The sequence below is a fragment of the Dermacentor andersoni genome, chromosome 6 (assembly GCF_023375885.2).
Source record: "Dermacentor andersoni chromosome 6, qqDerAnde1_hic_scaffold, whole genome shotgun sequence".
NCBI classification, from domain to species: Eukaryota; Metazoa; Arthropoda; class Arachnida; order Ixodida; family Ixodidae; genus Dermacentor; species Dermacentor andersoni.
In genome coordinates this window covers 146,488,679-146,503,019 of record NC_092819.1, presented here as the reverse complement: position 1 = coordinate 146,503,019, position 14,341 = coordinate 146,488,679, and the positions used below count along the sequence as shown (strand labels likewise).

The window sequence follows — 14,341 nt, the reverse complement described above, 5'->3', positions numbered from 1 at the left end:
CATACCAATCAGCTTGCTATCATTTGATTGAAATAGCCCATATTCGAAAATATTTACTTTGTTAGGCATCTTTTTTTATCTGTATTTGGAAATGTTCGACTCTATTTGCAATGGCGTTTACCATTTTTTAGGAGATATCTTGCTCGCTGTGCATCCTAGTAACCTCCCTCTTCTGTTTTCTTTTTCAATAAAATAGACGCTACTCCTTACTATTCAAACTAAACTAAGCGGTCTTTTGCTAATTTTTAACTTGCTTACTAGAGAGTGACAGCATCGGCCGACATGGTGTCTGCCCGTCAGGACAAAACGAAAGTTCTGTGTAACTCAGGGAATTGTGCAATGGCACTCAAGGGGAACCTGGAAAACTCGGGGAATTTGGAAATGTTAATTTGGTAGACACCCTGTATCCCCTTATTTCTGCACGGGCGAATAAAGTTGGTCAGGAGCGCGCAGCCGCTGTGCATCACTAATAACTATTTCTCACTGAATCGATGGAAACATGCTTGACCTCAGCTGTAATATTGCTGCAGTTACCTACATCGCTTATTTTTCTAAATTATTTGCTAAGTTTTTTCTAACTTTCTTACTTCAAATAAAACCTCCCTCTAGCCCAGAAGCAGCACCGATGTTGCGCTTGCGTGCTAAATTGTTCCCAGAAACACTCTTAAACAATCCGCGGCCGCGATTTCGCGTGTCTAACAGGCAGCGAAAGGGAGAAGCAAAATCTTGCAAACAGTTCCTCTTTAGCAAAGAGCTACACATTCACGGTGGCTGTGTGGACGCTTGCGTGAGTAAATCAGCAAGCGTACAAGGTTTACTAGGTGCTCTAAACATCCAAGGACTGTTTATGTCGCACCGTGGTATCCAGCACAATCACATACGTTTAAGACACGTTACTTATCTGATAGCGTTACCGCTTGGCTTCTCTTTTACAGGTCGGTCCATTTCGTTTATGCAATTGTTATTATCGTACATTGCAAAAGTACGAAAGACATGAAGTTGCATGGTGCGGAGCAGCTAAGTTGAAACCGGTCCATTATCTACACAGTAGTGGATATTGGTTGAAATATTGCTAATTACCTGCCACCAGCGCTGCGGTTCGGCGTCTACTCAGCACCGTCCTCGCTTAGCCGCTCGGTTTGGCCTGCGGGCTGTATAATAGACGCCTCTAAACGCAACGCCCCATTAAAGGGTGATCAAACGGGTAACAAATTAGGTCAGCATCGCGCGGACGCGAGCCTTCCACTCATACCTTTTCACTTCTCAGGATTTGAAAAAAAAAAAAAAAACTCCTTCTGATTACAAACACAACATTACCTTCCCTGCTACTTGTTTTGTTCTGTTAGGAATGTTACAGTTACCGGCCCACGCTAGTGACAGCACATCAGTTGCTAAATTTCCCGCCTTTCGAAGCTCTCGAATGCAAAAAAAAAGAAAACATTTTCCCACAACTAACATCAAGAGCAGACCGACTGCGCGACTCACCCCCCCCCCCCCCCCTCCCCTGATAGATAGATAACCTCAACATGGCTGGCATAATATTATGTATTGCGTGTACCTATAAGAATCCCTACTCCTTGATTTACACTTGATATACTGTGTAGTAACCTTGCATACCGGTGCCGACTTGTACTCGTTATAAGCACGCTGTCCGTAACACAGCGTCAGGTTTGAATTAGGTTTAGACGTCTTCTGCTTCACAGATTGGCGGCGAAATGTCATTCGTCGCCGACGCTTCTATGTAACGCTGGGCTTTAAGTTGTGTCAGCGACCTAAGCACTTGCTAGTAGGTACCCGCTTTAACTATTACAAGGAAATTTAACAGCCTAAACTAACTCAATCTAGATTGATTGTAGTTGCATAATTTCTGGCTTATTAAGGCTCCCCTAACGGTGCCTGTTGTGATGCTGTAGAATGGTAATTCACACGTCAGCCCACTTTTCTCCCGAGTGTCCGTTTATTTACGCGGAACACGTTTCGTTAGATGTTACAGCGCGCTTATTGAGCAGCGTAAAGTGTCCGCGCCGACGACTGAAGGCACCCAGCCCAGAATAAATCGTAAATGCGTTCCATTATGCTCCTCGTTCATTATTCAGTAACCCATGATCTTGTTGAATGACACTGCATGCGTAGCACCGAAGAGAAAAATATTCACGTTCACCACCTCCTTAGCTTCGTTAACGAACATCGACTGTCTTCAGAGTGGCGTAAATTATAGATAAGGCTGTACACATGCTCTGTCTGTCGAAGTTATTTCTTCGCTGCTCCGGCCTAAATATTGGCAGTGAATGGCCTTCGCATAATAAGCGTGGTAATGGCTGATTGTGCCGACACATGACATATATTTTTGTACAGTCACCATGTTTCCATTCGGAGACGCGACTTCCTTCGTTGCGTTTTTCATCAGCAAGCGAACGATTCACGCCGCACACTGGTGCGAGTAATCTTCGAGACACTAATAAACGTAAAGAGCGCCATCTGATATGAAGCGGCGAAATACTACTGAAGAAAAGCATGTTTCAAGACGAACTCCTCCACATTTTACGGGAGCTTTGCTAAGTCGCTATTCAAATTTCTCTTTTGGCGCTGCCTCGATCATTCAGAACCGTTAAAAGCCCCTGTTTTACGCAGAGAAAGAACCACGTTTTGTAAAAAACAGTTACTCAATACTCGCGTTCTGGTAATGAATAGTTCTGATCCTGTTTCGATATGCGTCTCCATACGGAGACGCAGTAGTTTACTCTTTCTGTACCACGCCACCCACCCATACGCATCGAGCGAAAATTTAAGTTTACCGACGATTTTGTAGACTGGTTCCGCCATGTAGTTCACTGTCGAAAAATATTTTTTTTCTTAGTATCCTATTTAATTTACGAGTGGCGGCAATTGTTAAACGTGGAACAAAGATCGCCGTACGCACGGTTTGATCATGAAGAGGGTAGAAGCTCTTGTCGCTGGGCCATAGAATGAATGACGGCGGTCTGAGAATTATGTCACGTCCTCGAATGGTTGTCCGGATATCAGTGACTCCTAGTTTTATAGTAGGTCAAAAGAATTTTGTTCCAGCGAAGCACACCCGCAGAACCACCCGGGACTGTCGTTTTCGTATTTGAGAATTAGGTATGCATTACAGTTTAGCATTGTTTCCTTTAATTTCGTCCCTCAATAGCTAATTTGAAGTCATCGTCCTTGCATTAGACGGGTTGCTATCATTTTTGTGTGAGGTACGATGCGAAGGACCGCTGGCCTCAGCAAGCCCAGTCGCCGTTTCCGCAGTGATGCAAATACGAGAAGTGTGTGGCGAAAACCGGGGTCCACGGACGGAAATGCGATGTTTTCCTGTGTATCGCAGCTGAGAAGGACTGTTTCTTCCAATATCACGACCTCTGAGCCTGTTGTTGCACCACTCAAAGTGTAAGTGCGAAAAAAAAAAAAATAGTATTGAGTCACGATGTCTCCGCATGAGGACGCGACTGAATTTGCGCAATAATTGCTCCAGAGAAGTGAACTTATTTTTTCGAACTCTGGGCACATAAAACATCAATACCTGGAAGTTTAAATTTTGTTCTGCAGAATATCATAATTTGTGACTTAACGGGCTACGGTTAGAGCATGCAGATATTGCTCTAATGATATGCAATGAAAGTTCTAGAGAATTAACGAGGGCAAGATTGGGCGAATCGGTGCCGTTTGAAGAACATAAATGAAGAGAAAGTTATACAGTCACGAAGGCGGAAAACAGCACACAATCTTAACGTTTAAGTGAGGTACACCGCAGCAAGGACACTATGGCGAGGCGAGCGATTACAGTAATGCTTTTCCAGCAAGCGTAAACGTACACAGGCACTTGCAAGCACATGTGCACAAGAGAAAGGGAGAGAGCAAGGACAGGAAAGGCAGGGAGGCCAACCAGAAGCGCATCACAATAAGAAGCTCGCAGGGGATCACTTTCGATTATAGCATCACTTTCGCGACACTTCGCAAGACTGGGCATCGCACACATCGAAGAAAGCGTTCCTGGCACTTTTCAAAGATGGCGAGCTTGGCACGCTACCACAAGTGCTGTCGGTAGTGAACGGCGTCGCACCAGCTGCCGAGTCAATCGAAAGTTCGCGATAGTGATCGTATCCCCGATTCCGACAGATGGTGCGAGGAGTAGCGATAGCTTTAACTCGGCGTGAGAGCCGACGATCACGACGACCAGCGATATGGCGAAGAAGTAGGCACGGAAAACCTCACTCTAAAGCTCGCTGAGGGTCGAACTCACACTCCTGTGGCAGCTGGGTGTGCCAACCACTTGCCTACCGGGGAACATTCGCGCTCGGTAATTTGTAAAGAATTCCGCATGCCGCGAAGACTCTCAGAGTAATTAGGCCTGTATATTCTGCATACCGCAACACGTAATACCATAGCGGTTGAAGGCGACGTCACGCGCACTGCAAAGACGAAGCAGTTCTTGAGAAGGTGCATCCTCGTTCGGGCGCGCGTGCCATATATCTTAAAGGTAACAACAACAAAAACATAAACATGAGCATGGCCGCGGTGATGACCTGCTGCTGTTGCATTAAATGAGTTCAGAGCGCGATACACCGCAGATTTGTTCTGATTTCCTTACATTTGCATACAGCTTTTACGGTTATTGTGTATTCGTCGAATGCTATGGTTTCTTTAAAGATACTCTTACAAACCGCGCGCATTCATCGATAGTAGTAGTGATATCTTGTGTTGATGCGAGGTAGTGCAGGCAAATTCTTTTTCGGCAGTGGTGGTTTTTCGTGTACGCTGCCAAATACGAAAAGTAAGGAAAGCGATTGATTAAATTAAAATTCGGAGAATGCGGTGTGCAAATGCGTCCTCTATTACTTTTGCAGCTGTTCATTTGGCGAGCGCATTATAGGCTCTCCAATGGAAACGAGGTTATTGAACAACACTGTTTCCGCGCAGCTGGGAACTGCCATCACGGACGTCTTCTACGGGCTGCCCGTGATACAGAAGAAGGACGTGGGTGTGGCTGGCTTCCTGGGTTCGTCGCTGGGCCTCGTCTACGTCATCGTGGGTGCCGCGGTGGCAGCGCTACTCCTACTGGCCCTGCTCGTGGTTATCATGGTCAAGTGCCGGACGCTGTCCTCGAACCAGTACTCGCCTGATTCGGTCAGTTTACGTATTTCTGCACGTATTATTTCATTATCAATTCGAACATCACGGTTATCAGTGCGCTACAGGCGGAACGGCTAAGAAATATATATAAAAAAAATAAACAAATCTGGCAGAGCAGACGACACGACCTTGTTACTACAGGGTGATCATTTTGATGTTTTATCGAACTTTTTAAAGATCGCCTCTGGCAGATAGCATGATTCTTGTCCTTGAGCTTGATTATTCGTAGAGGCGGACATTGCCAGCACGAGAAATCGAAACACACATTTGATTAATTAGCAAAAATTGGCTTCTTATGGCACATGTTGCAATTAACAAATTGTAGTGGGTGAGCTTGCAAGACAGATTTGAAATGAATTTACAGGATGACACCAGTTTCCGGATATTATTTCCCAATTTGTGGAACGACCATTCCACCTCCTCCTCCTGTGGAACGAAATACGTTGGTGTTGAGGTTATTTTTGTGCTTCAATGCATGAAAGAACGCTATATTAAAAAAGTAATAGACGAACAGTGCATTTTTAGGCCAAGTTTGATGGCGCGTATCTGCAAACTAGCGTCATTCTGGAAGTTCATTCCAAGTGAACACGCCTTGCAAGCTCACCGGCTACAATTCTTAAATTGGAATATCTGCCCTAAAGTAATTAATTGAGAACATAATTAGTCGATTCTTAATAATTATAGTATATGACCTTCGATTTATTTTGCGAGTGATGTCCTCCTCTTCGAACTATCCAGCTCAAGGACTAGAATTATGTCATCTGCAACAGGCTTATCTTTTAAAATTCCATAAAACTTAAAAATGATCGCCCTGTATATTGAAATGTGCCGCATGTACTTAAATATATCCGTATATATATTTTTCTTAAATTATGGGGTTTTACGTGCCAAAACCACTTTCTGATTATGAGGCATGCCGTAGTGGAGGGCTCTGGAAATTTCGACCACCTGGGGTTCTTTAACGTGCACCTAAATCTAAATACACGGGTGTTTTCGCATTTCGCCCCCATCGAAATGCGGCCGCCCTGGCCGGGATTCGATCCCCGACCTTGTGTTCAGCAGCCTAACACCATAGCCACTGAGCAACAACGACGGGTCCGTTTTATTATTTGTGGACGCATGAAAACGCTATTTCAAACAAGGAATTCAGTTATGTGCACCAAACAAATAAATTTTACTTGCACAACTCCGTCACGTCAGCTAGAAGACAGACAGCATTTCGAGATTTCTTTATATATATATATATATATATATATATATATATATATATATATATATATATATATATATATATATATATATATATATATATATATATATATATATATATATATATATATATATATATATATATATAGAAAAGGTTATGTAGGGTGCCGTGGCATAATATGTTGTAACTTTGCGGCAGAGCTTACCTATAGCCTCGTGAGTAGGTTCAGCTCATCAAAGTGTGTGTTTTCCCCCTAGGAAACTAACCAGGTTCAAAGCTAAGCGTTTGTTCCGTCGCTTTTCTTTAGTGTTTTATTTTGATCTATTCTGGACTTTATCGTCCTTCGCTCTGTTTATCAAGATGAATAGGAACAATTTGAAAAGGCGTTAAAAAGTAAAAAAAGAAGGCCCTGTAAATGCTCTACGTTTAGCTTACGAAAAACAAAACAAGAAAATTCACTATCTGTTGTAGCCTTCTGATGCACAATCCGGAAGATTGCGCGACGTTGTTGAGGAGGTAGTTGGAATGAGCAGGTGACGTGCTCGGTTTGTATGCAACCCGTGCAGAAGGCAAAGAACGTAGAACGCCAAGTTGATTTCGTCGCGATTTTTAGCGCACGGGTGCATGAAAAGTTGTTGCGATACGCGTAATTCTCAGAAAACAGGGCCCGTAATAAAGAAATGCAGTCGTACGCTAGATTTGTTCGTGACAGACAATTTTTCCTTAGCCTGATGCTGAACATATTATTAGCGAAGGGTGACATCCAATAGGCAGAGCTCTTACGAACCAATCGGGGTTTTGTAATTTCGGCCCCTGAAGCCTTCAAACATTGGTTTGATGGAGTATCTCAACTCCACATTATATGAATAAACGCATGATGAAGAAATCCTTAGGTAAGATTTTCCTATCAAGCACGTTTGCAGAGTGCGTCTGTTGAAGAATTGTTGCTGCCATTACTTCCCCTGAGTTATTCATAAATGACGCAATTACTCATCTTCTACTTGAGATTCTGCGATTATAGAATAATAATGCTTTCGTTTCACTAACATGTAATGTTTTATTGACTGTGGTTTTCTTGTCTACTTACAGGTCTGTTTTTACTGTTGTATTGTGCTTGCTTATAAATGCACTTAGCTGTCTGACATTTAATCACGGCGCGTTGCTGCCTTTGTATTGTGTTAAATGTATATGTAACCCACCCCTTATGTAATATCCACCACCGAGCGGGTCTTCATGGTACTGAAATGAAACGGAAATTAAAGGTTCAACTGGAGGAATCACTGCTTATTATTATAGCATCTCATTGAGATGGTCGTTCACTTCAACCTACAGTTTAGATGCTGCAGAAAGGCAGCAAGGCGTCCAGCCCTACCTCTAACCCGCGCTTTCCCTTTGGCCGCACAGGAGAAGCTGACCAAGGACTTGCACATGCGCGCCGAGATGGGCGACCTGCGGCCGGCCGACGAGATCCTCAAGGAGGAGGCGCAGCTGAAGGACGCGCTCAACGGCAACGGCACGCACATCAACGGCGACGGCTGGGTCGTGCCGTACTCGCAGATAGTCAACGAGCGCAAGCCGCCTGGCGACGCGCAGGACACGCGACTCTGAAGCTCGGTCTTTGTCGGACCGCTGGAACGAGATCTCCAGGGTACCGCAACTGGCTGCTAGGCAGGGCTTTCGGACTCATGGCCTCCGATGCGGGTGCACTAGAACACGTAGAAAGTGCAAATGTGGGAGAAGACAGTCTCCGCGTGCGTACCACGCATTATTGGCCTTCCCGGGTGAGCAGAAACCAGCACTCGTACCAGTGAGATTCGGAACTAGTTCAAGTCAGGAACAATTCTTTATGAACGATTTTTCTTATTTTCGGCAGCATGCACACGGTTCGGTTAGGAAGCATACATGTTCAAATGTGTGTACCGTGATAATATTCGGAGCTTAAGCAGCTTCCAATAGGCACTTCTAAAGGGAGATATATAAAAAGCAATGGAAGAATGTCAAACAGCTAGCACTCCGTAGGATCCTGCAGTGTAAAAGCACTTCTGTAAGCGCACAAAATACTCCACGAGTACAGAAACTCTTCAGAAAATACTGCGAATTGCTTGTGTAATAATAATTCTAGCAATTCCTGTAGCTGGTGCTTCCTTTCGAGAACCAAAAGTCGCAGAGCCAGTCGCCTGAAAAGAAACGTTAACGCGCACTGTAGGCCCAATTTCACTGCAAAACGAACTATTGGAAGGCTGATGGCCAGAACATCAAGAGGTCATTCGGCTTCGCCTTTGCATCCGTAGCCATGAGTCATTTCAGCCTTGTCGCAACGCACTGCGGTTCTCTGAAAACCTACTCCAGTGATTTTTCTGGCCTTTCTGGATTCATAAGCGTCTTGTGGTGCGCGCGCGGCTCCACCGAGAATCGCGTGTCTTGTCACACGGTGCCCAGCTACAACCAGTGTCCGGTGTGGCCCTGCAAACGGCGCACACTGCCTGGCTGGTCACGTTCAGTGCTAGATGGACCACGACCGAGAACTTTACAGTGTTACAATGCAGCGGCCACGCTGCTGCACCGAAGAGTCAGTGTACCACGCGAGAGCTGCTTGGGCTTCACCTGCGCGCGTCAATGTGTGAAATACATCGCCGCCGCGATCGCCGTGCAATGTGACGAGAGGCCTGGCGGGCTGACCTCTCGCCGTCGACCGTCTCGCTTGTAGTGAGCTCGGCTTCGCCGAAGAATATCGGGTGCCATCGGAAGCGTTCTCGTTGGGAACGCTTTATTGCACGACATACTTAAGTTATGAAGACGAGGCAAGAGCGAGCAGCCACATTCCAGTCACCTATATAGTGTTTCTTTCTGTTTTGTTTGTCACTGCAGCTTGACCCTGAGCCAGTGCTTACCAGAAAATTTGAAGATTGTTTTTCTTATTTTCTAATTTTTTTTCTGTGTGAGGCCATAACGTTTTGTTGGGAGTGGTAGACTTTATTTTCTTGTAATTTATGGAGTTATATTCAGACCCAGAAACGAATACTGAACCGTCCCTTCGTCGAATGCGCTGTTTCCAGCTTGTCCTGATATACCTTGCGGAGGATAATAATATTGATTGCTTAGAAGGGTGCGCAATCACTGTGAGAGGTTTATGGGTGAATATCGTGTAACTGCTAGTGTGTGTGTTTGTGTCGAACGCGCGAAACCTTGAGCGCACTTGGGTAGCAGGACAAATACAATGCGAAGGGGCCCATTTGACATTTGCCGAAGACGAAGATCATTTAGTGGTAGTTTGCTCTGCCTGTAATGCACCAAACAAGGCCATTACCTGTGCTTCAAAATATAATATGGAAAAGGGGCATGCCGTCCCAAGGTGAGATTATGTAGGTAAATGAATAAAAGGCTTCTCGACGAATCATGAAAAGAAAAACAAGACGCAACAAAACCGCATGGGCGCGTATGATTACTGTTGAGAAGAGAGGCATGAACTTGATCCATGACTAACCAAGGTTTCTAGTTTAGTTAATTAAGCGTGTTTGTTCTTTGAGAGAATCTTATCGATAACTATCATTGGGTAAAGGCTTTCGCGCTCAAGTCACGATCAGTTGTCAGTTCAAAAGTCGCGATCAGATATGCTGGTGTTAATTTCGTTGAGAATCTCATTTTACCTGGCATAAAATGCACATTTGTTTAAAGTCTACATCTGCAGCATGCCTTTAAAATAATTTCTAGCGTTCGGTAAAGCAAGCTGTACGTCGCTTAAGCGCTTCAGGCCTTTTATCCTCTGTAAGTTTCATGTTTTTTTTTTTTTTTTGCAAAACTCATATGAAGAACATGCAGAAGACAATCATTGAAAGCTGTTTGGTCACGTCTACTTGGTTATTGTTTCTCCTGCTCAGAAAGAAAGCACCGTAGTAGCGTCTATGATTAACTAATTATATAAATTTAGACAATGACAACGTATCCTTCTTTCACCGCACTGTACATCGAGCCATCGACGGACACCTCGCTGGAAGTGCCTTAAAACAAAGTCTTGCCATTTTGTTCGAAATAGAAATATTCAGCCCCACATTCCATAATTGATGCTGCATGGATGTTTTCCCCTGCACATCTGGTTGCATTGGTGACCCAGAATAAACTGTGGTGACGTTGAGATGATGCCATGGTGTCCTACAAGAGCTTTTAGAGCTCTACTTCCTGATGCATCACATACTTCGCGGCCATTCCATTTGTGGTTTTAGACTGCTTCCTGTTTTCCCTTTCTTTGACCATTTGTTGCAAAAATTTATCTAGGTGAAAGCAGGCACGTCTATAAAAGTTGATTATCAATTCCAATTGTATCACGTGTGAGCAAAAAGTGAGAAGTGATCGAGTATTCTTACCATCTGCGTTTCTATGCGGTACATCGTATCTAAAAGAATATATTAGAGATGGTAGTAGCTTGGCAAATATTATTCTGCCGGAAGAAATGCTATTCCTCGAAGAGAGATATTGGAGTAATTGATTTTACGTTAAAATAATAAATGAAGGCTGCAATGAATTTACAGCTGGCTCCATTCAGTGCATTTCCCAACAGTTAGTTGTAGTGATTTATCAGGGCGAGTGTGGCTACCTGCCAGTTTACGTAATAGTCACAAGAATGGCTCACCAGTCACTTTCAACGTGACTTGCGCGTAGTCACTGTTCTTTCTATACCGAGGAGTTTTGTCCTCTTGTACATAGATCTTGAAAACGTGGTAATGTATTTTTGTAATTTTTTACTATTCCGACTTTCTCTACTGTCCTTTTCACGACATGTCAGAGGACCTGTTTTGCTATGTGCTTTGCTTTTCGCTATTGCGCTACCTATATTCTCATAAATGGAGCGTGACACTATGAAACCCCTCATAAGCCTTACCCGTCTTTAGCACTCACTGAGCGAAGGTGTTATTCAAGTGCATAATGCCTTATCTTTATCTAAGTAGCTGACAAAGCAATTAAATTTTAGCAAAGAAGCTTTTTGTGTGTGCAATGCAGAATTCAAAATCGTGAATATATCTATTAGTGCATTTTCCTTGTGTAATAATATTTCTTACTGTGCGCAATATTGTGCCAAAACTTGGGACTCGTCTTAGTAAGAAAATGGCACTCGTTGTGAACTCTGTTTGATCGCCATACTCAAAGACGCGCTGTGCGAATCCTTCAGAGTCTTGCCCTCTTCGCAGAGCGCACGAATGTATTGTGCCTCACATCGCGTAATGTAAATGGCAATCTATCTTCTGCTGCAATATATGGTGGAGTGGTATTACACACACCTCGCGTGCTTGCTAAAGCGTATTGAATGCGCGTGATGTTTGCGTTCTTGAACTAACAAATGAAAGTGCCTGTGTCATTGCTTTCCTGTTCTGTTCCTTGACCGAGATATGTATATAGTGAATTAAAAGTTGTTTCAAATACCCACTTGTCTTTCGTGTTGTGACTAAAATTAGACAATCCATAGTGTCAAACCTGCACAAAAAGAATAGCACAATAATCGCAAATCCTGCTTTATGTGTACCACTGCAGTTCACTGTTAATTTACTGCAGTTGAAAATATAACTTTATAAGGAGTAAAAATTACGATGTGCGTGAAATGGTTACGTAAGCTAATCAGAGCTAGAAAGGTTAGAGGCTCAATCATGACCTTTACAAGGAATTGGCTGTAACTATAGTCACAATTTGTGGCTGCTAATTGTCAGCGGAATTATAATGAGACATGCCGCTATGTATTTGACACTTTAACAGGATGATGTACTAAAGACGTGACCTAGAATTTTTCTATTGCTTGATTTCTTCTACATGATGGATAAAACATACAGATTGAAATATAAAAGGTTTATCCAAAAACTAAGCGATCTGCAGTAGGTCAACAATATTATTGTGCTGCCAGGTAAAGGTAAATGTATCAGGAAAGAGTGGTGTTTTGTAGTACTCGTGAACTACAGCCGTGTGCCTTTTCTAGAATATTAGTAATGGCGAAAAGGAACGAAACAGTTATTTGTACTCATCAAACAGAGAAACACATTGTAATTTTGCCATTTGCCCTAAGAAACGCTTCGGTGTGCGAAAGATGAAGTGGCCTCTCTGTTAAATTCTGGCTGGAAAGGAAGTGAAAGATTAATTTTCTGCTCAGTGAGGTAACCTGCCACAACGTTTTCGGCATGGTCACTTAGGAAGTTTGGCTTTGTTTTATTTCAGGGGTTTTGTCATATACGGGTGCTTTCTACCTTTGACGTACTCACTGCCTTGTCCTGAGTAGCACGAATGAACACAAAACGTTAGCTCTTTGGCGTCTCAGCAAATACTGCTAGATCTGGTTGAAAGTTGCACGTGGTTTGTGTATTTCTTCATCTCTAGTCTCTCCTACACTATTCGAGGTTATATTTTCGGAGTCGTAAAAAAAAAAGTGCGATTTTGCTTAGCCCACACAAATGTTTATCACGCGGTGCAACAATGTCAGACCAATGAGATTTTCGTTACCTGCTTACCGCTTTGATGTTTTAGGACCCACATTTTGGTCAGCTACATTACCACCGTTTGAACGAAGCTCTGAGTGGCTCGGGAGCAGCGCAATTTTTCACGCTGCGTCTCGTCGCCCTCTCATTATACTGTAGTATACTTTGTTCGTGGCAACGTAGATGCAACAATACACGAGTCATTGGAATGCTGAAAAACCGACGTTTCATGGCAACATGTGCTGCCATATAATTTTTTTTTCAAGTCACACAGGACGCCATTTGAAATATGGGACTGATACGCTATATTTCACGTAAATGCAATAGTTAGAAAATAATGTTTGCCTGAAATTCGTAAAAGCCATGGAAGGCCGTAGGTCTGATGAACAGCACAAAAAGCGTGCCTCAACCTACAATTAGTAGCTAAACAATTTCGTTTAGTATCGTCGTGCAGAGACGTGCGCCACCCTACAAGGTATCTATGAACAAAAACTGACAAAATGAATATGTATTCTTCAGGCGCACCTCGGTCCATATAAAAATTAAGGGCTTCCTTAAATAACGAAAATGATTTTCGCTGCGGCGAAAATGTGACCACCACGTGCGATAAGACAGCGACGAAGCCTACATACAGATTTTGTGCCAAAAAGATTTGTTGGTGCTCACTCCCAGTATATTTTGAGACAACCGCTCTTGAGGAGGTATGTAAAATAGGTGAATTAAGACACCGAAACTAATATTTATATTTGCTGTGTTCCTGCTAAAGGATTTGTTAGGTCAAGATTTCATCATATTATACGTAAACAACTTTGTAAACAAAACTATGTTTACAAAATATACCGGGTGTTTTAGCGAACACTATAAAAAAATTTTAAAGGTTGCATGCTTATGGCGGATAGTACAATTCTAGTTCACGAGTCGGTCTACTCGAAGAGGCGGACGTTACCTGAACAAAAAATTGACATGCATAGTTGACTAATAAAAAAATTCCCTAATAAAGTTTCTTTACCTTATTAGCTTATGGTCCCTATTGCAATTTAAAATTCTAGCCGTGTAGTTCAGAAGGCGCATCCACTTGGAACCAATTCTCAGGATAACACCAGTTTCGAGGTACCATTTCCTAAACTTGGTGAGATATTAATTCTCGAAACTGGTGTCATACCGAGAATTCGTTCCGAGTGGATCCACCTTGCGAACTCTACGCCTAGAATTTGTAACTTGCGATATGGGCCACATAAATAGCCATGTAACCTTTTTATATTAGAATAAGTTTCAAGTGTGTTTATTGCCTACAGTCTCAAGAACTCCGGAGAATTTTTGAGAACACGTATACGTGCCCTTTGACATGATGCGAGAAACGAGCACCATTTGGCCTTTCGTGAGTTAGGAGCTTCACTCTTTAAACGCTGTATGGATGCGTTTGCTTAGAAAAAAAGAAAGAAAATATAAGAATAAGAAAAACCGGTTATGGCCGTGGACGACGCCGGAGATACACACATAACGAGTTTTACCGTAAACAAGA

At 43.1% G+C, this 14,341-nt stretch overlaps 1 protein-coding gene across 1 annotated transcript in view; it reads left to right on the top strand.

The window, feature by feature from the left end:
* LOC126523638 (uncharacterized) overlaps positions 1-11,781 on the top strand; it is a 176,389-nt gene extending 164,608 nt beyond the window's left edge. The window contains exons 9-10 of the mRNA XM_050172235.2: positions 4,945-5,151; positions 7,772-11,781. Of these exons, the coding sequence (XP_050028192.1) occupies positions 4,945-5,151; positions 7,772-7,975 (411 nt within the window). The 3' untranslated portion in view covers positions 7,976-11,781. The remainder of the gene's footprint in view (positions 1-4,944; positions 5,152-7,771) is intronic.
* Positions 11,782-14,341: the final 2,560 nt, after the last annotated feature.